The 22,250-nt window shown below is 31.9% G+C and overlaps 3 protein-coding genes across 13 annotated transcripts; 2 read left to right on the top strand and 1 right to left on the bottom strand.

The window, feature by feature from the left end:
• The first annotated feature begins 73 nt into the window (after nt 1-73).
• rod (rough deal) lies at nt 74-6,666 on the top strand. The gene is made up of 7 exons (XM_070645623.1): nt 74-215; nt 278-510; nt 566-3,650; nt 3,708-3,853; nt 3,915-4,056; nt 4,121-6,127; nt 6,193-6,666. The coding sequence occupies exons 1-7, from the start codon at nt 120-122 to the stop codon at nt 6,604-6,606; spliced, it is 6,123 nt and encodes a 2,040-aa protein (XP_070501724.1). The 5' UTR covers nt 74-119; the 3' UTR covers nt 6,607-6,666.
• A 33-nt stretch (nt 6,667-6,699) lies between these two features.
• On the top strand, nt 6,700-9,457 carry Gle1 (nucleoporin GLE1). 2 transcript variants are annotated; one of them, XM_070645266.1, is made up of 3 exons: nt 6,700-6,814; nt 6,877-8,106; nt 8,170-9,457. In XM_070645266.1, the coding sequence occupies exons 1-3, from the start codon at nt 6,782-6,784 to the stop codon at nt 8,785-8,787; spliced, it is 1,881 nt and encodes a 626-aa protein (XP_070501367.1). In that variant the 5' UTR covers nt 6,700-6,781; the 3' UTR covers nt 8,788-9,457. The 2 variants fall into 2 exon arrangements, with proteins under 2 accessions (XP_070501367.1, XP_070501368.1); XM_070645267.1 differs by having other exon boundaries at nt 6,721-6,811.
• A 654-nt stretch (nt 9,458-10,111) lies between these two features.
• On the bottom strand, nt 10,112-22,221 carry ACC (acetyl-CoA carboxylase). 10 transcript variants are annotated; one of them, XM_070645258.1, is made up of 8 exons: nt 22,071-22,221; nt 19,530-19,839; nt 17,130-17,384; nt 11,919-17,017; nt 11,070-11,851; nt 10,713-11,010; nt 10,473-10,651; nt 10,112-10,400 (listed from the first exon to the last, which is right to left on the bottom strand). In XM_070645258.1, exons 1-8 carry the CDS (start codon nt 22,078-22,080, stop codon nt 10,248-10,250), a joined length of 7,086 nt encoding a protein of 2,361 aa, XP_070501359.1. In that variant the 5' UTR covers nt 22,081-22,221; the 3' UTR covers nt 10,112-10,247. The 10 variants fall into 10 exon arrangements, with proteins under 10 accessions (XP_070501359.1, XP_070501357.1, XP_070501364.1 ...); XM_070645256.1 differs by lacking the exon at nt 22,071-22,221 and adding an exon at nt 20,878-21,001; XM_070645263.1 differs by lacking the exon at nt 22,071-22,221 and adding an exon at nt 20,873-20,900.
• Nucleotides 22,222-22,250: the final 29 nt, after the last annotated feature.

Below are 22,250 nucleotides of genomic sequence, written 5' to 3'. Positions count from 1 at the left end.
CAACGGTTCTTAACGAAAGATTTGTATTCAAAACATTAACGGAATAAAATCTTGTTGAAACTGAAAAAATATTTTAATTATTTATTTTTCAAGGAACTAGATAGTATTTTATACAAATAATGTGGAATAAGTTTGATGCATCATCTAATGAAGATGAAACTCTTGGAAATTCATTCTTTACTAATGGATTATTTAAGATATCAAACGAAAATAAGGTATGTCTGATGATTTTATTTTGCAAAAATTATTTCATTTTATGTTTATTCATTTATTTCAGAGTGATAAGGATCCAACTGTAATTTCGGCAATCCAGAATAAAAGTATAATCATAGCTGTTGATAAAAGTTTAATTATAATTGAAGATGAAGCAGCAATGGATTGTAAATTTCTTTGCTTTGGCGCCGAAATCAACTGTTTTACATTTTCTCAATGCGGATCTTACATTGTATGCTGTTTGAGTGATGGTAATATTCACGGAATTCACGTCAAAGGATTTCAAATTTTCAATTCGTAAGTTTTTTTTTTTTTTGGTTTTATAATATTATTAATCACGTTATTTTCACAGGACAATTCAAAAAGAAGACATTGATTCGATTAAATCTTTTATTGACATTCAACTTGTTGGTGAAGAATTTTATATCCTCTGCAATAATGGCAAGATATACAAAATCAAAGGAATTGAAGGAGAACAATTGTTGGAAATAAGTAATTTTGATGAAACAACCTGCTTCAATGAAAGCCTGATAAAGTCAAATAATGTAGAACGTATCTGCAACCATCGCTTTACTTCTTCGATAAACTCATTTTGCGTTGTTCAGGATATTTTTAATGACATATTTATCATCTGCTGTGATCAATATATAACAATCATCGAAGGAGATCAATCATTTCGTGTCAACTTCATTAAGCATTTAGGATCAGTCAAAAAAATTGTGAATTTGGAAAGTTACATTATTGGATTAACTGAAAACGGTTCATTGATTGAAATCTGTCCATATACTAGAATTTTGCGGGAGCTGAATTCGTTAAAAGGCGTTGATACAACATCGATTATTGATGATATGAGAGTTTTGGAGTCAAATGATCAATATATTGAACTTTTGACATTATCAAATTCTTATGGCGAAGAACGAGAAATGAAAGTTGTGGATTATCCATCATTAAATGTCAAAAGTGAATTATTATTGCCAAAGGTTTCATGGCTTGTTTCCCAACCAAAATCGTCTATAAATATGTATTTCATTGAAGGCTACAAAAACGAAAATAAATTTCTTCAGAATATCGAATTGAAAAGCATAACGGAAGCAGATCCTGAACAACGATTTAAGAAACTTATTTTGAGAGGACATTTTGATGAAGCTGAAGAATATGCCAAAAACTATGATTTAAAGTTAGCTCCTCTTCATGAAGCACAAGTAAGAAAAACGTTATTAGACATGTCATTATTAAAATCACCAGAGAAAATTGAAGCAAAGTTTGAAATTCTGATGAAACAAATGGAAAAGATTGAAGATAAAGATTTTCTCGTATCACTTCGATTAAGCAATGACATTCCTGATAGATCCTGTTTAGCAAAATTTCTCGAGTATTTGCAGCAGAATATTGACACAAACAAGTATTTTGATGAAATTAATGAGATTAATGAGCTCTTATTGAGATTAGAGACATTACGTTTAGTTGATCCATTTGATACCAATTTACAATGGCGTAAATTTCTTCATCAAAAAGACATGCAGCGTGTAGCGATGGATTATTTCAAAAATGATGTCTTATTATCATGTTTAATATGGTCACGACATGCAACATCAATCATTCCAAATTTAAATTTTGAAAAGTTTTATAAATGGCTCGAAGGAATACGATCAACAATTGAGCCGTTTCAATTAATTCAATTTTTGAAGCATTTTTTACCATGTTTTCTTCAAATATATCCTCACCAAACAACAAGAATCGTTGACTGGTGTATTGAAAGAGCTCGTTCATTGCAGTTTTCTCCTGCTTGGCCAGAAATTGGACTCGAATTTATCAACAATATCAAGATAATTTTTCAAGAAATCGAGTTTCTTTTCGTCGATATAAGAAGATCATATCACTATAATGTTGAGAAAATACTTAAAGTGATTTTTATTCTTGAAGAAATGGTTGTTTTAAAGAAAAACTACCACCTTACAATGTCATTTGATGATTACAGCCGTAATTCACCAGAAGAAACTGCATTTAAATTACTTCAAAGAATTCAAATTAATAACTTTCAAAAACTGGTAAATGAGTTTCTGTATCCAATATTTATGGAACATGGGTTGATACCTGAAGAAACAATTGTTAAATACATTAATTTTTTGGCTCAAAATAAGAATCTTGGATATTGGCAAGAAAGAGCTGTTCTTGCAATTGAGTTGCTTAATAATGAAGAAAATCGGTTAAACTGTGCTTTGTTAATCTTAAAAGTGTCTCCTGTGCCTTGGTCTGATGCTGTTCTCCCACTTGCAAAACTCGGAACAACAAGTAATCATCCTTTAGCCAACTTGATTTCAATTGAGCACAAAAATCAGGCAATTAAAATAATTAAAATTAAATATGGATGGCCTGTCGATTACTTCGATTTACAACAAGATCGAATTAAATTAACACAACGAATTTTAAAAATCAATAATCAAGACATGGTTGATGATATTAAAACACTTGTCAAGTCATCACTTGATATAGCATATGATGCTTACTTCTTCTTGATGCAACGTCTTGTGGAAACTGGAAGATTGGATGATTTTGCAGAATTTGTGGACAGTATTCAAAATGAAGAGAAAAGCATTGGAATGTTTCAAAAAACTATAAACATTTTCATTGAGCTATTACAAGATGATGATTTTATAGAAGGAAGTGATATTATGAATTATGTAGAAGCTTCAAAAGTCTTGTTACAAAAATTGAAGGAAAACATCGATGAATTTGATTACAATTATCAAATTGACAAAATCAACACAATCAAATACATGTATCAACTTAACAAGGAATTCAATATTCATGTCAGCATAAAGGATTTATATAAAGCTGATAAAAAGTTCTTATTAATGAAGTCTAGCATCATAAAAGTCGTAGAAAGTGTTATTGATAGAATGTCGATTGATAAATTGTGGAGTCAAGTGAATTTATTAGAAAGCATATTTAAGGAAAGTCGAATCAAGTTACTTTTCATGATTTGTCAAGAATTAAACAATGTTTACATAACATGTAAAGTTATCGATTGGCTTTGTCAATCTGAAGAAAATTTCAAGAATGATGACATCAAAAATGCATTTGAATTTGCAGCACTCATGATTTCACAGCAGATAATTTCCTTGGAAAATAACGATTTTCAATTAAAACAGGTTTACGATCCATTAGCGTTTCCACTTGCTTATGAATTAATGTTGAAATGTCTTGTTGAATATGATTTGATTTGTCATACTGGTATTCTGGAGCTAATGAGATGGATTAGTCTTATTCGAAATTTTTATCCACGCAATATTATTGATATTACGCAAAATGAGCGAATAATTGATAGCAGAGTTTTCTCATCAAAGAAAATGAACGGGCATGCACAACAAAATGGAAACAAACGTGAATCTCTTTCAATTTTTGATAATTTTGAAGAGCAGATCATTGTCGAGCAGGTAAAATTATTTTCAATTCAGTTTAGTCAAATTCTAATCATTGTATATTTTCCTCAGCCAAAACGAATCGACGACACTTTATCTTCAGTAGTTGAATGTGTTTGCTCTGCAATTAAAATTGTTACACTTACTATGAATTCAGATTCGGCACCTTATACTCTATTTCGAATGTATAATATAGATCAAAATAGTCAAGCACAAAGGTATGTTGTAATTAAATTCATAATTATAGATCCTCTTGATTACCTAAAAACCAATTCACAGAATTAAGGACGAGTTCTTCAGTTCATTGGAAAATTTATTGAAAGTAAAATTATGCATGGAAGCATTTGTTATAATGCAAATGATTATATCACATCAGCAAGCTTTGAAAGCTATGATTATTCCTCAGCATTTTATTACGACGGTAAATATTCACAAAATAAATAAAATTTTTAACTGTCTAATAATTAATTTGTTCAATCACATAGGTCAACAAGAAGATGCTTAAATTCATACTAAGTCAAAAAGAACCTGAATATTTCAATGCATTTATCATATTCAGATCAGAAAATAACAAGAAAGATTGTCTTGAATATTTGAAAGGATCATTAAAGAATAATTCTCAGCGCATCGCTTTTTCAACATTCTCGGAAATGTACAACAAGTATAAAAAGAATGATGATTTTATAGTTGATCGTGAAAGTCGATTGAAATTGTATTATTACTCCGAAATTTGTAAATCATATCCAACATTAAGAACAAGCGTAAATCTTGATCATATTGGAATTAGTGAATTCTTAAAAGATTTGGAAAATCGTCAGCTATCAGTAGATTTGCTTCAAAAATTATCAAAAGATTTTGGATGGAATTATCAAAAAGCTTTGATGAAGCAAGTTAAGATTGTTTTACAGCAACAGGTTTTAGAGTTTGAAATAAAAACTGATGTTTTTGGCAAGGATGAAGTTGTTGTTAAAACAAGCATTGAAGCAATCAAAAAACATTGCATGCCCTACGTACAAGAAATTACTGAATTCAACACATTTGGAACTGAGCTTGAACAATATTTTAAGGAAGTCAATTATTATTTCTATGAGCTTTCGTTGGCAATTCTCGATATGATTGAAAATGCAAAGGAATTATCAATGCATTACAAATTGTACCGAAACATTCTGCTTTTATTAAAACATAAATTGACTTTCAAACGTCGATCAATTGATGGTGAGGAACATGAGTATTGGATAAAGAATTATGCTTTAGAAAGCTCAGTTTTACCTGCAATCTCTTCATGGAGACTTCCATTCAAAATGATTATAGAAGGAATTCCTGAAAATATAATCTCGAAAGATTTAAATGTGGAAAATTTTGAAATTTATTTCCCATTGATCCAACTCCATACAGCACTCTTCAAAGCGGATGATAAAATTGATCCAAATGATAGAATTGAAAAGTGTGCTTTAAGTGCTGCAAAAAATTCAGTTCAAGATATGAGAAATCAAGCAGAAGCAACAGTTGGAGCTCAATGGAATTTGAAGCCTAAAAACAATGCATTTTTGCAGACTGTCAAGCGAATGGTTGCATATTTAGAGAACAAAGGAAAAGCACTTGCAATTTTGTACTTTATTGTAACAAACACACCAAATGGCTTCGATCAAATGGAAGCTGCTCATGAATGCTGGAAATTTGCAACAATGTATGAAGATGCATTATTACGCAATACAAAATATTGTGATCTGGTTGAAAAGGCTAAGCGAAAATATCCATTATTAAAAACTCAACATTTATTGTACGCCTTTGGTCTTGCTGAAGATAGAATGCTGCAATTGATTGAAAATCCGCGATTATTGATTCATGCCTTATATCATCATGATTCAATTTTGCAATGTCAAAAGAAAGAAATCAACAAGTTATGCCAAGAGTTAGCAAATCTTTATAATCTTGACTTGATGACAATTCAAGTGGAATTGATTGGAAGTTGGTTAGCATTTGCTGAAGTCTCTCAATCTGAAGATTGTGATGGAAATGAAACAGTGTATGAGGATTTTATGGGTGGACCATCTAATCATGAAGAAACTATCGTTAGTGATGAAAATGTTATTCGTGCTTATTATATTCTTGGCAGCTGGAATAATGCTACAGCTTTAGACTTTTTGGCATGCGAAATGAGCACAGTGAAGGCTCACGCTGAAAATCAACTTCAACTGTACGAATGTTTTGCAAAATTAATCGATGAAAACAGTACTAATTATATGGAGTTAGTAAACACTAAGAAATATCTCTTGATTCGTGTCTGTCATATTCTCAAAATTCTTGGATATAGCATTAAACCTGAAAAGTTTGAAAGCTTTGATAAAATTGAATTGTTGAAAAAGATTTGGACTGCCCATAATAATAATCCAAAAGGACTTGAAGTAATGGTTCTAATTTGCTTAGGATTTGAAGTTCATATTCCTCAAATATGGAACGGAATTTTAAAACAAATGGTCTCTCACAAGATGGTAAGCTATCAATTAATTCCTACTTAATATCCATAATCATTCATTATTAATTTTATTTTCAATAGATTAAACATTTGACAATTTTGGTAGAAATTCTCTCAGCGAAAACAAAGTTCTTACATTTGAGCAATTTGAAGCTGGCTTGGGAATACGTTATTCAACATCCTTTAGTTCTTGCAACAAAAATTCAAAACTTTGAGGAAGATCAAAAGCTCACAAAAGCTTTAATTTTATTACAAAAATGTCCAATATCAACATTCTTAAATATGACAAACCTTGCTGATAAATTTATAAGATTAGAACGTCCACATATGGCTTCAATTTGCATCGCTTTTGCAAAAGATTCTGATCGTGAAACCATCATCAACATGCTATCAAATTGCAATAAACGTGAATTAAGCAAAAACATCGAATATTTAGAGGAATTTGGTATAGCTCCTGTTATCACCCGGTCTGTAGCTAATGCGTTAAGTTTGTAAATCAAATTAAAATATGTATTGTAATAATAAAATAAAATAACGTATTTTTTAAATTTGAAATTTTGTTTCGTTCAGTTGAGAAGGCTTCGTTAAAATTTTTAAAAATAAACAATATTTCATTGAAATAATTTTTTTTAAAACAAAAACCTTAAAATAGTTATTAATTACACTAAAAATGAACTTAGAAAGCGCTCAAGATGAAAATGTGGTAAATAAGCATGAATTTGTACAATTTGTCATTTTATCTTATGTTAATATTTTAATTTAAAGGCGCCAAATGAAAATTTGCCAATATTGTATCGTGCAGCAGAAATATCGATGCTGGATATTGGAAAATGCTCAATAGGTCCAAAAAGTACATATGAAATCAATGTAACAAAGGAATTAACTAATGATGAACAGTGTGAAAAACCAAAACTAAACGAGACAAATATTGAACATCAACAAGTCATTGACAAAATTAGTAGAATGGATTTAGGTGACCTCCAGTGCATTCAACAGAAAATTCTTGAGAAAAGCATTGGAAAGAAAATTGAGACAGAAGTGCGGAAGAAACTTGAGGAAAAGAGAGATGAAGAAATTCATAATTACGAGAAAATAAAGAAAAATATAGAAATGATGAGACTAGAAGCTGAAAAACGACATGAAAATAAGATGAAGGAATTCGAGAAAAGGTTACAAATTGAGTTGGAAAAAGAGAGGCAGAAGGAGTTAGTTTATCAAGAACAAAGAAAAGCTTTAGCTGATAATACAAAAAAGATCCAGGAAGAAAAAGAAAAGAAATTAAAAGAACAAATCAGAAAGTTTGATGACGTATTTACCAAACAAGAAGCTGCATTTTTGAAAATTATTCAGTCATGCAATCCTGAAATGGCTCCATCATTAGATGTCTTTAAGAAACAACTCAAAGACATCAAAAATTTTAAAGATTCACAAAAAAATTCGTTGGATTCAGCAAAGTCTTCTTGCATAAAATTAGACGCTCTTTGCCAGAATCTTCAAAAAGAAATTAGAGAATTTGAAGCAGCTTCGCAAGTTAGGAAGGCTCAAAAAGAATCTGAGGAAAAATTAGCAGCTGAACAGCAAGCACTAGCACAAGCGCAAAAAGTTGACGCTATTGTACCAATTCAAATTGCAGCTGTCCAGCCAAGGAGTCAAGATCAAAACAATCAAGTGCCTTTAGAACCCAGTCCAATACAATCAGAAACCTTCAAGATTTACAATCATTATAAACAGTTACTAAACATTAAAAAGGAGCAAACAAAGAAATTAGATGAAACACCTGAATTGCAGCAAATTCGTTTTGCATTAAAAGTTGCCATTAATAATTCTATAAATTTATTAAATGAAAAGAACAAAACGACTTTAGTTGACGGTTATCAAAAGTTATTTAATTTGTTATCTGGTCAACGAGTTAACACACCGAAAGGAAGTATAGCTATTACAGATCACAATGAAGCTCCTGATTGGTGTAGATTAAGAATTGCTGAAAAGTTAATTGTAATTTAAATTAGTTTTATATCTTTCAATTTTTTTATATTAATTTATTATGTTATTTCACAGGATCGTTGTGATAAGGAACCGAGTATTGTATTTTATACCGCAGCTCTAACGATCGCATTGTGGCAGAAATTTCCTGATTTTGGTGAAATTTTCAAGGCCATGCTTTACAAGGAATGTCCATTTTTGATGCCATTTAAGCCACCGAAATTAAATACACAGAGCAACGAGGAATTTTTATCTAGTTGGGGATTTCGTCTTACGAATGGTGTTTGTGAAGAACACGTTTATTATGAAGGACGGACAACAAAATTTGCATCTCTTCTTGGTGCTCTTTGGATCTCATTTCCTCGAAAAGGCGAAAGCGAAATTTCTCCATTTGACATTAAGCATGCCTGGATGTATTTTTCAAATGTACTAAACACTAATCCAGATTCAAACTATTTTCATATTGTTGGAAAGTTGCTCGAAATTAGCGGATTTATGTTACATCAAGTTTACGGTAGACAATTTGTTAAATTGATGATGCTGATTAGAGACAAATATATTCCTGCCGTTCATTCTGCTGTCGATGAAGAAACGAGTGCATCATTTAATCGTCTACGTGATACAATCAATAAGTTTTTTACTGAAAATAAGTTTATAGAACCGAATGGAAGAGTCGTTCTCGGTTATTGGTAATTTATTTCTTAAATGTACTATAATTTTTTTAAATGTGATGATTAAGGTTGTCTAAAGGTTGTTTTATATACTGTCATAATCATACATCTTTATGAGTTTATCCGAACAAGCCAAATCCTCCATATCTTCTTCTAGCACGAAATCTCCTTGCTCTTGCTCTTGCGGTTCCATTTATTATGTTAATAGTAATATTAAAGCATTCACGATCCTTTTCTAAAGTTTTATATTCATTTAAGAAAGATTTCTTTTAGATAATTAAGTTTATTACCGTTTTCATCATTTGCAATCAAGCCTCTAATTTCCTCTTGTGAAATCTCATCTTTTGGAATCGACAATGTGTTACAAATGACTAAAATTGACACCAAAATATTCAAAAGTGTGATCCAGTTACGAAACATTGTTAGTCGTAAATGGATGAAATAATTCAATGAATATAATTTATATAAGCTAGAAATGTAAGTCCAAAAAACTGAGAGGTGTGGAGTGACAATTTTACAGAACCATAATCATTGTAATTTTAATTCTTAACAACCTCGTCAATGAAATTTCCCATAGACGTCACAGTGAGTGACATTTTTTTTTATAACAGAAAGAGATTCTTTATTGACGATTCAAATGAATGAACTAGGATGAATTAGAAAGTTAATAAAACTATTAAATGTAATAATAATTTTTTAAAGTGTTTTTATTCGAGATTCTTACATAAAATCAGGTAAATTAAACTTAGTAATTACTTACACAAAAATTAATCGTAAATTTTTCACATGACATTCGATTTTATTAATATTCTATTAATAAACTCTTGAATTCAATTGTTATGCAACTAGCACTTATTCAATAAACAACTATGCTAGAAAACAAGCAATTGAAGTCGTATCTTCATTATTAAAAGGCTGGCATAAATAAACTTTCACAAGAATAATTTCAAGTACAGCAATCGTCGATAGAATTCATTGTTGCATAAATTTGGATTTAATTAATTATAATCAGGTTTATTTTTGTTGCGATTTTGCGTCTTGATATTGTCGCCGTCCTTGACGTCTTCTAAATCTGCCAGTGTTGTTGTTGCACTCTTGATACACTGGGATTAATTGACATGCTAAATAAATTCTCAAATAAAATTCAATAGCACTTACATTCTTCGTCTTTTGCAATTAAACTTCTGGCGTCTGAATCCTCTTGATTATTGAGAATAATCAATGACTTCACTACCACGACAATTATTAAGAGAACTCCAAAAATAATTATTAACTTTATGGATATTCTAAAACCGAACTGTAAATTCAAAAAATTTTTATATGCTTTAGAAAAATTCTTACAAACATTTTTGATAAATTTTGAAGCACTTTTTTACCCAAAAAAGTTTTATTTCTATATAATCCCCAGTAATTCTAACATGAAAAGTATTCATTAACATTTTTTTGTCAACAATAAAAATAAATCATAATTTAAATACAAAATCAAACAGACGAGTGACCTCCTGATGAGTGAGCTCCTCCTTCAATATTCTCGAATTCTAACTGTGTAACCTTTCGAACAACGTCTCCGCGATCTGTAGCGGATAGATTTGAGCATATGCCAATTACGGCTTCACGCGCAACTTCAGGGCATTCCTGAAAAGCCAATATTTTGGGGTAACAATAAAAATGATTTATGAATTTTGATGTATAAAATTGGGGACTTACTTCAAGAGCTTTCTTAATTAGTGATGTAATGGCATCTTTTCTTACAGCATTAATGTTTTTATCGACTATGGAGTCTTCCTTCTTTTGATCTTCGAGCCATTCGACAACTGGTTCATTTTGGTCCCATAAAAATGAATTGGTTTCTCCTTTGCCTTCCACAAACCACCTTCGCAGCATTGCTATTGTTTTATTTAATTAATTAATGATTTTTTTAAAAAATCTAAATAAGAGATTTCTTACATTTAGCTTGTCCAACTGATAAACTTTGCTGAGCATTTAGGATCTTCTTGACGAAATGATCTTCTAATAACAGTCGTCTTAATCTCCAATAAAGCCATACACGTGAGGTTCTCCAAGGTACAATTTCACTAATACATCCCTTTTCTAACATTCTTTCAGGTGTATCATGAAGATCAGCAAAATGAACAGCAACTGTGTGATATACTGCCATTAATGCTGTCATTCTTTCTTTGATTTTGTTCTCTACAGCTGCAATTGCTTCTTTGTCTTCACCTAGTTCCGCGATTTGTGCATTCAACTGAGCAAAGAAGAATTAATTAAGTATAAAAAAAATTAAAGGATTTGTATGTAACTTACACTGATAATTGTTGGATCTAGTCGTTGGATTGTCTTGATCATGTCCTTTTCTTTATATTTCACTTCAACAATTCCTTCAGGTTCTAGAACTCCAGCTCTACTTTCAGGATCAGAATATGTTTCAATATAGCGTGGATTAATGAGACTGTCAAGCACAGCCCATGCGCCTCCTCTTAATTCAGCATTTGGTGGCAAATAAATAATAACTGGTTGTTTGTATTCTCTCAATCCATCAACAATATAAGCGCCAAATTTAACAATTTGCTCATACATATCCTTCTGTCCACCCGAGAATCCACGCCAATTTGCAAATATAAATAATGGCAGCTCCTCACGATCGAAATCTTTAATTGCTTGTGCTGTTTTGTACGATGAGTCTGGATACCAAACCTGACCAGCTTGCTGTACAGTTTTTGATTCTGAATCTAAATTGGCAGGATCAGCAGGAATTGTCACTTCTACAGTCCTCGTTTCAACAGCAATTACACCAACTGGAATTCCTCCTAATCTAGCACGACCCGTAACAACTGTTTGTGCCCAAGGTTCCATAATTTCAGACCATGAATGACGATCGAAGAAGCCAGTTTCCCATTCATTATGATTTACTGGATTTACTCGACCAGCTAACATCCATCGTGGATCATATGGAGCCTTAGTTGGAATGTAACCAATATTGCGATTTATTGGATCATTTGGAATACAAATCGGCAATCGGCCACCACGATAATCAGGAATGTACGATAGCCAGTGCAGAATTGTGTAAATTCCATCCAAATCGCAAACTATTAAATCAAAATTTATTGAAGATTAGATTGATCGGATTAAAATAAAACAAATTCAATGACTCACCATCAATTTTATGTGAAACGCCATTGTTGTGCATAATTTGAGTACCTCCCAATTGATTATTTGAAGCGTAAACCTTTCGGCCTAACAACTTATTCAATGCAGCATATCCAGTCAAAATAATGTGCGAATTTTCAATTTGAATAACACGTTGACCTAAACGGACAAGATATGAGCCGATACCAATTGTTCGACATGTGACCATTGAAATTGTAACAATATCTTCATAAGCTTTGGATGTTTCACTCGCAATCATACCAGCATAACGTAAATTTTCAACACCAATACCATCTTTCTCTCCAATAATATCAGTTATTTTATAACGTGGTTCTCCTTCATCTTCAATCAAAATTGCTCGAACTGAGTTATTATTAGCAATTTTACTGTAATCTTCAGTTGTCAAGTAAAGATATTTAAAGCCCTTTTCTGGCTCTTCTGGATCTTCCCATGCAATTTTAAACATTGATTTAATCTCTTCAGCTAATCCGATACGTGCTCCACTATTACACGAAATATAGATTCTTGGAATTTTTCTTTCGCGTGCAATTTCTGAAGCTTTTTGGAATACCATATCTTCTTGTGGTCCAAATGAGCCAATATATGATGTTAAATCATTAGCAATAACTATAATATCGCGTCCCTCTGGGAATTCAGGTGTGGCTAATGTAATTCTCCATGCAACCATTCCAATATCATTTTCACCTGGTAATCTTTGAACTTCCTCCATTGTGTCACCATTAAGAACTAGTTCAACACATTCTAAGAGAATTTTTTCGGGTATACGGATGTCCTCATTTGGTCTATCTTTTGAGTATTGCTTCCATAACTTTTCAGTCATTTGTCTAAACATGTCGGGGAAATCGAAGCAGTAAGTCGTTCCATTTTGTTGTGCCTGGAATCTTTTCTGTTGTAAATAATCTTTTGTCATGTATGGTGTCGATATAGCTAATCCATGCAATGGTCCTTGACGTTTTCCATAAGCATTAAATCTAATTACTCCATTTTCTGTTACTTCTTGATACATAGATATGTCTAAAAAGTATCCTGAGTCGTTAGCTATGCATAAGCGAATTGCTGTAGTTTCTGATTGTGGTGTTGGTCGAATAACAAGCTTCAGTTCAGCTTGTAATACACGCAATTTCCACAAACGTGGGCCATATCGCATAATCATTTTCGTAACTGATTCCTCAATTTTTGCTGGATCCATAATAACGCAAGGAACGAAATTGAGGAAGATATGATTGCAATCAGTATGTTTAGCAAATCGATGAGAAAATGCTACTTCCAATTCATCCATAGATTCAAGCAAAACTCTTTCTCCTTCATTTTGCAAATATTCAAACGAAGCTTCCTTAGTAATAAGATCTGAATGACGAATAATTGAACGAATAAAGAAGCGATAATCAGAAACTTTTGAATCTTTTGCAGACTTTGCACGTCCAAGATATAAATGCATTTTTTGATTAGATGTTGGAAGTGCTTCCAAATCATATGTTCTCATTCTATTAAGCTCGAGTTGGAAAGCACATGCTGGTTCCAAATGACGATAAATGCGATCTTCTTCAAATAAATCACGTGAACGGAATGTAAAGAATTTCGGGAATTGACGTTTCTTGAGTGCGGCAAATGTTATTCTACGCATACGACGACTCAAAAGTTCCTCACGATGATGTGCACAGAATGATCCGAAAAGATTTGCCATTTGTAAATCATCTAAATCGCCTAAATCTCTTACAGCGACGCTCAAAATATGAATGGGTTCTTGAGATCTAATAACTAATGATGTTTCACCGTCAGAACGAATTGATCCATCGCCAGAAATCGAGACATTAATTGATGTACTTAGTCTACGATCATCAGAAACGGAATCAACAGCATCAACTGCTTCTAAAACTCTTGCATTTGAAAAATTTGGTTGATTTGATAAATCTTCAAGTAAATCAAAAATTTCGTCAGAATAATGCTGGAAATGATCGAAAGAATCAAAAGCTGCCATACATCCAGTTCTCATAAAACTGCTACTAATACTTCCATCAATTGTTACACGATTTGGATGTGCAAATGGAAGAAGAAATTGAAAATGAACAACAGGAACTTCTCCACTCAATTCGAGATGTTGCAAGCATGTCAAATCATAAGACGTGTATGCACGGCGAACATAAACTTCAAGTGCAGCATTACAAACAGCACGATTAGTATGATAAAAGAAGTCATGTAAGATATCAAAAATAGATGTTTCTGATAAAATTAATCGTTGTAAATTCTCTGGATGGAAATCATGTCCATACATATCAACTGCTGATAAGAAAATTGATTCCATTTGATTATGTCTTAATTCATAAGCTGGTTGATGAGCAGCTATTAAAACTTGACGAGCTCTCAGTGCAACACGTGAATGTTCAGCACGATTAAGTGATGTTAATTCACTTAATGTAGCGGCTAATTCATCGGTCAATCCAGGTTCATTACTCCATAAATGATCAATCAAAAGAGTAACAAGGAGATTCTTTTTAGCAACTTGACTATGCGAAAAGATTGTATTTACTACAGTTCTCATATCATCTTTATGTTGTTCACGAATTTGTGCAACACATTTATCGTAATGACCGTGTTGGAACTGACTTTCAACTGAATAATATTGACGTAAAAGCTCATGTACAGCGGCTTTCATGCGTCCACGAATTCCATTTCGATATCTTTGTACTAATTGTACGATTCCTTGTGTTGTCAAAAAGAATACATCACGATCAGATCTCTTTTGTAAAGTTGCTGCATGCATATCAATTACAGAAGCAATTTGTTGGGATGGGAATTGTGCCAAAACGCTAGTAATATTTCGTTCATAAAGGGTCATTAACTTACGAATCTTCTTTTCAACCGAAATTGGAATTCGATTAGAAATACTAGCAATTACTTCTTGTAATTCAAGCAATGGCAATGATGGATCCCTCAAACTTTGCATAAATTTCTCAATAATTTCACGTAAACGAGCAGCATTATATGGATCAGGTAAGCAATATCCATTAAGTGTATTTTCCAAAATTGCTTTGTAGTTATTATGAACACGATTTAGCTTTTCAGGAACATGAATGTTATCATTGACTGGCCACGTGCCTCGATATAATTGAGCTCTCGTGACTAATGATGGATCATCAAGCTCCATACTTCCAATCAAACTTCCAGCTTCGAGTACAGCACCTGGTCTTTTAACAAAAGTTATTGTTCCATTTTCCGAACTTGTTAATGTCATGACCATTTTCATGACTTCAATTTCTGCGTAAGGTTGACCTTTGCTTACATATCCACCATCTTCAATCAATAAATTAATCAATTTTCCAGCACTGGGACTTCTCAATAATGACGGATCATTTTCCTTTTGGAATACGACTGTTTGGTTTCCAATAATTATACGATAACGATCAACCTCTTCCTTCATATACGTTGTACAACTTGCGCCGTCCATAGAAATTAGCATAGCACCGTCAGCTAAACGATGAACGTCAACTTCCTTAAAAGATCCATTCATAACTAAAAAGTATGAATTTTCACCACTTTTAACAGCTTGAACTTTATATTTAATTGCTTCCGAAATGAGTTCAACATCAATCACGTTTGTGAGCATATTTGCTGCCTGAATTTGACCTTTCTCTAATGATATTTGGAAACTTCTAAATGCCTCAGTTATTTGACGATCAGCAATATGCAATGATCCGCATATAACACCTAATAGTACATCTGGCTTTTCCGATTTAACTCTTTCAGCAATCAATGCATCAAGCCATGCGGTATCAATAGTATTATCAAGGAAACGATTGGCTTCTAAGAGAGTGATGAGATATTCTACAGTTGTCCTGAAATCTCCTCGAATTGATAATTCCTTCAATGCAATAACTAAATTTTCACGAGCTTGGTTACGATTTTCACCCCAAGAGAAGCAATGACCAAATTGAGAATCAGCAAATTCATGCAAACCACCAGATGCTGCGACACTAAAATATCCCCAAACATTTTTACTTGAACGGAAATTCAATTCTTGTACAGTTCCTGAAGATGGTTTGAAACCTTCGTCGGGATTTTCAGATGTTATTCTCGCAGCAATTACATGACCCCATGGCCTTGGCTTATTTGGTGGATTATCAAAGTCAATGACCATAGAATCCCAAGGTGATTCGCCATACATTAAACGAATATCTTTAATGCGATACAATGGAATTCCCATACCGATTTGAATTTGGCATGCGGGCAAATTTACATCAGCGACCATTTCAGTACATGGATGCTCGACTTGCAAACGAGGATTAAGTTCGAGGAAATAATATTTTCCTTCATTTGGTTCATACAAATATTCGACAGTTCCTGCACTAACGTATCCAACCATTTTTGCTAATCTTACAGCTGATTTTTCCATATCTTCAAAAATCTCAGGATCTGCGATAACAGCAGGAGCTTCTTCAATGATTTTCTGATGACGACGTTGAATACTACAATCTCTTCCGAACAAACTAATTGCGTTTCCGTATTGATCAGCAAGTAATTGAACTTCCAAATGTCTTGCTCCTTTTGCTAATTTCATAACAAAAATCGGAGAACCGGGAACTTCAGCTTGAACTTGACGAAATAATGCTGGAAATTCTTCAGGTGCATCAACTCTTCTAATTCCTTTTCCACCACCTCCTTCACTTGCTTTAATCATAACGGGAAATCCGATTTTAGATGCTGCAATTAATCCTTGTTCAGCACTACTAACACAACCACGATTAAATAATTCCGTTGAAATTTTAATCTTCTTTCCACTATATTGTGCTTTTAATTCTGATCCAGACCATGGCAATGTTGGAATATCTGCAGTTTGAGCAACAATCGATGATGCTACTTTATCACCTAATGCCCACATAGCACGTTCTGGTGGTCCAAGAAAAACTAAGCCACGTTTATGAAGCAATTCCGGAAGTTTTGGATTTTCCGAAGCATGACCCCAACCAGCCCAAACAGCTTGAACTTGTACTCTCAATGCAATATCAACAATCAATTCTACATTTGCGTAGTTATTATTATTGCTACCTCCAGCAACAGGCACATAATGATCTGCCATCTTAACATATCTATAGAAGAGAAAAAAAATTAAATAAAATCATTAACTCATCATTAACTCTGATTTGCGTCATAATATGAGACGATGATCAGATGTTAGTAAACAAAGAACAAATCACTTACTCAGCATTAGCTTTTAAATCTTCAGGCGTCACCATAACAACAAAACGAACAGCTCTTTCGTTTTTAAACATCTCATACGACCAACGTCGTACTGAACGCATACACTTGACAGCAGCAATTCCATTATTAGCAATGAGGACTTTGGTAATTACACGATTACCACCAAATCTCTTAACAAATTCTTCTGGAGTTGCGATCAAAAAATCACGATCACTGTTTACTCTTCCTAAGTTCGTTCCATGACTCATACTTGGCCTGTACGCATGTTGCAATGATAAATATAAAATGTCAATGAAAGAAAAAAAAATAAGAAAATTGGAAAAACGAGATTGTTATGTGATTAAAAAAATACTCAGTCACGATATTTGTTGATAAAGATAGATAAATTTAAAGAATGAGAAATGTCAACAGGCAGAAAAGAGATAAAAATCAATATGAATCAATTTATTGATTTACTAATTACTTCATTCCAGATTTATTCGTTTGTGGGACAGAAAGTCGTTGAGCTTTTGGATGTGGCTGAATTTCTTCCTCCTCAACTTTCGGCGGACATTCCTCGTCTACGAAATCAGACTCAGAGACCAAACCGATATCAATTTGCGGAATTGTCGCTGGATCATTATCAATAACTGTGTCCCATGCAGTCTCTTCACCAGTTTCTGCCAACACAAATCTTTTACTTGGTCGTCGCTTTAGCATCGCTTTATTAATTTGCTGCGTATTTTTTTGCACAGAGAATTAATTGATTGGGATTATTGTTAATTATGGGCAAATAATTTATTTCTTAACAAAAATAATAAACTATAATTAACTTTATTTTGCAAAAAGGAATCGCAACACATGTGTTTGGGATGAGTGTTAGTGACCAAGAATTCTTATAGGTAATAAAATAATAAATTTAAAAATATCACAGTACCTATTAGAGTTTCGTATGAACATGTCGATTGCTTGACATTGAACTTTGTACCACTAAGAAAAAAGAGTTAGTAATTTACGTAAGCTTTAACCTTGTCCCGTGTCTTTATACTTCTAAGCAGAAGAAATGAATTGTTAGTCTTTCAGTATCAAACGTGCAAAAAAAACCTCCAAAATGATTCTTTTGGAAGTGCGTACGAAGAGAGAAGAGGATATCAACAAGTAGTCTATAGAAGAAAAATGGAACCAGTTTTAAGATTCACACAATTATAAGACACATAAAAAAATGATAAACAAAATGCAGAATGATCGTCCAGAAATGACGTTCAATAATTTTCTGCGGAACTCATTATAGATCTTATGTCTTAAGAGATGTGGGTTAATTAATTATACTTTTTGATAAACATCATTTATGAATGACTTCAAAGGTATTTTTGGAAATGAAGCCAGTTTTTTTTTTGTCTTTCAAATAGCATTGATGAATATAGCAATTATGTAACAGAAGAAAATTGGAAGTAGTGAAAAGAGAAACTTTATTACTTCGTAAAATGTTAATATGAATAAAAATTATTTAAAGCAAACAGACAAAAAGCAAATGAATGTGCAATTGGGCCTCTTAACATCGCTTAAGATTAACGTTTCAAAATAAACAAAATGAACAGTTTAATCGAATGTCTTAACTACAAACACACTTATTTACCGATAAATCGGAACGTTTATTATTATCTTTGGAAAATTTATTAGCTATATAATCAAACAATGAGCACATTTAATTAAGAAGATAGAACCTAGATGATGTTATGTACTATTGTCCTACGAAATCTATAACTAGATGTAAATTTTATTCACAAAATGTTGCAATTTCTTCCATACACTGAACTATCTCTATCTAGTTACCGAATTAATTTTAATACTTTTTTTTGTTAATTATTTCAACACTTTTTTGAATAAGGCAAAGAAACTTTAGTTAATTGACGCGTCTACACTCTTTTAACTTCTCAATTTTTCGCTCTTGATCGTTCAACGTATAAAACACAACTAACAGCAAAATCAACCTTTAGTACTGTTGAAAAGAAAACATTAATCGTACGATACGCGAATCCAAGCAGTCAAACCACTTTGCATTAGCCAACGTAAAACGTTGAAAACACAAAAAAAATAATAATTTTCGTCATGAATGTGAGACGCACGATTTTATAAGAGTAAACCTGAACTTGAAAACAACAATTTATCTTCGATGGGAGTTTCACTCAAATAATTTTTTTCATTCATTCAAGTCTGTAACATTCCAGCTTAACATGTGATTCATGTTTATAATATACTCAATATACCGCTAGATGATTGTTTATATTTACTTTTATTTTTTTATGTTTCTGTTTCTCTTCTCTCAACATTTAAATGTAAGAGAATTGAGTAATTCACTGCCTGTTGACATACACATTGACAATGTTTTATGATAAGAGAATGAAAAAAAAAAACAATTACCTTAATCTCTTACGTTTATCAGTCAATGCGGCATCAGACAGTTGTTTTGCTAATGAGCCGGTCATGTCTTCTGGTGGAAAAATGTCTTTCTCCTCAACTTCGTCATATCCATTGTCACCACCGACAAGAAAATTTGGTTTTTGTTCTGTACTTTCAGCACTACTTTCCATCATGAAAAAGTGTCTATGTGTGTCTGGTGGTTTACTCAACAGATGTAGTTCGTCCGAAAACGTGACACGCTTTTGAATTTTACTTTCAACTCCTAGCTTTTCGAGATTCTCAGATAATTCTGAATCTTGCTGATCTGAATCTGTCAAAGTGTACAAAGATAATGAAAAATGATTAATTTAATTATTGCACAATAGTTGAATGCATCACATAACTATAAACAAAAACTGCTGATGATGCATAATGTGTTTGACGCATACACAAACAAACAAAAAAAGTTACAGTCAACAAAAATTTCAAAAATAACTTATTAATGAAAAGTCAGGTTTGTCTTTGCATTATTTTCCAATTTACAATCGATTACGTACTTAATACGTTAGCGTCACTTTGCCGTTGCTGTTCTGAGGTTAAATTTCGGTTTTCAGGCGTTAATTTATGGAAATAGTATTGAATTAAAGCCAATAAAAAGCTAAAGATCACCACCATAAAGTAGAACATTAATTTCAAATTTCCTTAGAACTTCTTCACTTTTTGTTAGTTCCTCTTTTTTATTTATTCGATTCCAATTGATAAAAATCTAATTATTGATATGTATTTAATCACCGTTTAGCACAGCAACACGCCACACACATGAAAAATTCCAAGAACTACAAAAATATTAGCAAGAGATAAGATTCGTGATTGAAAGATTATGATACATAAATGTATGATAAATAAAAATTCCCATATTTTCTTATTTACCCAATTTAAATGAATATATTTATATATACAACGTAAGAATGCGAAGAGATAATATAAAGAAATAGTTCTGAACAATATGACTATTTGACGTTAAGTAAAGTGCATTTACACTTTTGTTCATTAATTTAATCGAGTTTCAAGTGCGAGAGAATCGCATGATCGATCATGACATATTTTTATACTTTTTTCTTTTTTTTTGCATGTATATATGTGCGACTATTTGTGATTAGACAGGCCGGTAACAATAAAATATTGAAATTTTCAATAGATAGTAACACAGTCGCATTAAAGTTGATTTTAATTACACAAAAATACTATATTTATTGCACTAGTTTTGTCGCTAAATTATGCAAGTTCATTTTATTTTCATGCACGATGGAATATTTCATTGAACAGAACTCCAAATTAAATAAATAAAGAAGACTATAGCGCACCTTACACTTTTTTAGAACCGTCTCGTTACAACCTTTATACTTGACTAACAGTGTAAAGTGGAAAAATGATAATGATAAGCAATCGGATTTGACTTGCAAATGAGGAATGAGCATATTTAATTTAAGTAGGGAGTTCGGACACTTTTCGTATTACAATTAGTTTTTGTTTAGCTGTTTTAAGGGACAGACAAAACTGAACCTTAATTATTTAGATAGAATATAAAGGACGCCATGTCTCTAAATTTAATTTATTTTTAATTTTAGAATGTATGAAAGAACTAATAGCCCTCAAAATATATCAAACTGGAATAACAAGTGCTTCACTTCCCCAAACAAACAAAAAAAAATATATAAAGAATTTTTGGCAATAAGCGTGTCTTTTTTTAAGAGAAACTAAAAGTATTAATGTATTTTTAGATTCTGGTGAGTAGACGACGATAAAAGAAAGTATGTCCCACGTGCATCTTAGTAACACACAACATACTAAAACAACAGAAAAATTTATGAATGAAAAATCAAGTTTAGCCGCCAAAACACTTTACGAATTGGCATCTACGAAAGTTACGTCACGTTGATTTTTAACATAATTAATATGTGTGAGAAAATTGGATAAATTTATAGATTAATGAGACGAGCATATGTTAATAGATTATACACGGAAAAGTTAGTGACAATGTCAGAAAACTGAATATAGAGTATTTTATAAAATTTACGTCATCGGCGAATCTTGTGCTCGTATGATGTATCGTATGACCCAATAGAAATTCAACGACTTGCTCGAAAATATGTGGAAAATAACTGTACAGTATTAAAGAAAATTTTCTCAACGAAATACGTACAAATTTAATTTTATTAATAAATAATTGGGGATATTTACGATCAAATTACTAAAATATAACTAAATCCAATGTAATTAATTAATCAATTTTGTCTATTTACCTTAAACACTAACTAAATTTTATTAGAAATACAGAGATATTGCCGGTTTGACCTGAATAGCAAATATCTCAAATATTTTAGTATTTTAAATATTTTTTGTGTTATTTACAACAAATTAGCTTAATTATTTCATTCAATTATACACCAGATGATCCTTTTTAAAATGAATTAAGGTAAAAAAACACAATCTTTATCCAAAATTAAAATTTATGACAGCAATGAAAATTTATAATGCTCGAAAAAATTCACTATTTCATACTTGAAGCCATAATTTATTCACTCTCGTTATGTTTTACACTTGATTCTTAATTATGAACTAATAAAAAACATTCTAATTCACTGTTTATTAATGTAATTAACTTTTTTTATTATTTGGGAAAAATCGAAGTTTGCTGCAACGATGAAAACAACAAATCTCTATCTCAGAGTTGATAAACTG

This window comes from Chironomus tepperi, unplaced genomic scaffold (assembly GCF_022539635.2).
Source record: "Chironomus tepperi strain 1889 unplaced genomic scaffold, CSIRO-AGI_Ctep_v1 contig_354, whole genome shotgun sequence".
In the NCBI taxonomy this organism is placed as follows: domain Eukaryota; kingdom Metazoa; phylum Arthropoda; class Insecta; order Diptera; family Chironomidae; genus Chironomus; species Chironomus tepperi.
The sequence above is the reverse complement of the archived record's forward strand: the minus strand, read 5'-3'. Positions and strand labels throughout refer to the sequence as shown.

What these genes read in the sequence shown, in the direction of transcription:
- rod (XM_070645623.1), top strand. Translation starts at nt 120, where the DNA reads ATGTGGAATAAGTTTGATGCATCATCTAATGAAGATGAAACTCTTGGA. An exon ending in CTCAGCATTTTATTACGACG is followed by an intron (nt 4,057 to 4,120) that starts GTAAATATTCAC and finishes TCAATCACATAG; the next exon opens with GTCAACAAGAAGATGCTTAA. An exon ending in AAATGGTCTCTCACAAGATG is followed by an intron (nt 6,128 to 6,192) that starts GTAAGCTATCAA and finishes TATTTTCAATAG; the next exon opens with ATTAAACATTTGACAATTTT.
- Gle1 (XM_070645266.1), top strand. Translation starts at nt 6,782, where the DNA reads ATGAACTTAGAAAGCGCTCAAGATGAAAATGTG. An exon ending in GCGCTCAAGATGAAAATGTG is followed by an intron (nt 6,815 to 6,876) that starts GTAAATAAGCAT and finishes TTTAATTTAAAG; the next exon opens with GCGCCAAATGAAAATTTGCC. An exon ending in GAATTGCTGAAAAGTTAATT is followed by an intron (nt 8,107 to 8,169) that starts GTAATTTAAATT and finishes GTTATTTCACAG; the next exon opens with GATCGTTGTGATAAGGAACC.
- ACC (XM_070645255.1), bottom strand. Translation starts at nt 20,195, where the DNA reads ATGTTCTACTTTATGGTGGTGATCTTTAGCTTTTTATTGGCTTTAATT. An exon ending in GATTTAAAAGCTAATGCTGA is followed by an intron (nt 17,018 to 17,129) that starts GTAAGTGATTTG and finishes TCTCTTCTATAG; the next exon opens with ATATGTTAAGATGGCAGATC. An exon ending in ATCAGTTGGACAAGCTAAAT is followed by an intron (nt 10,652 to 10,712) that starts GTAAGAAATCTC and finishes ATAAAACAATAG; the next exon opens with CAATGCTGCGAAGGTGGTTT.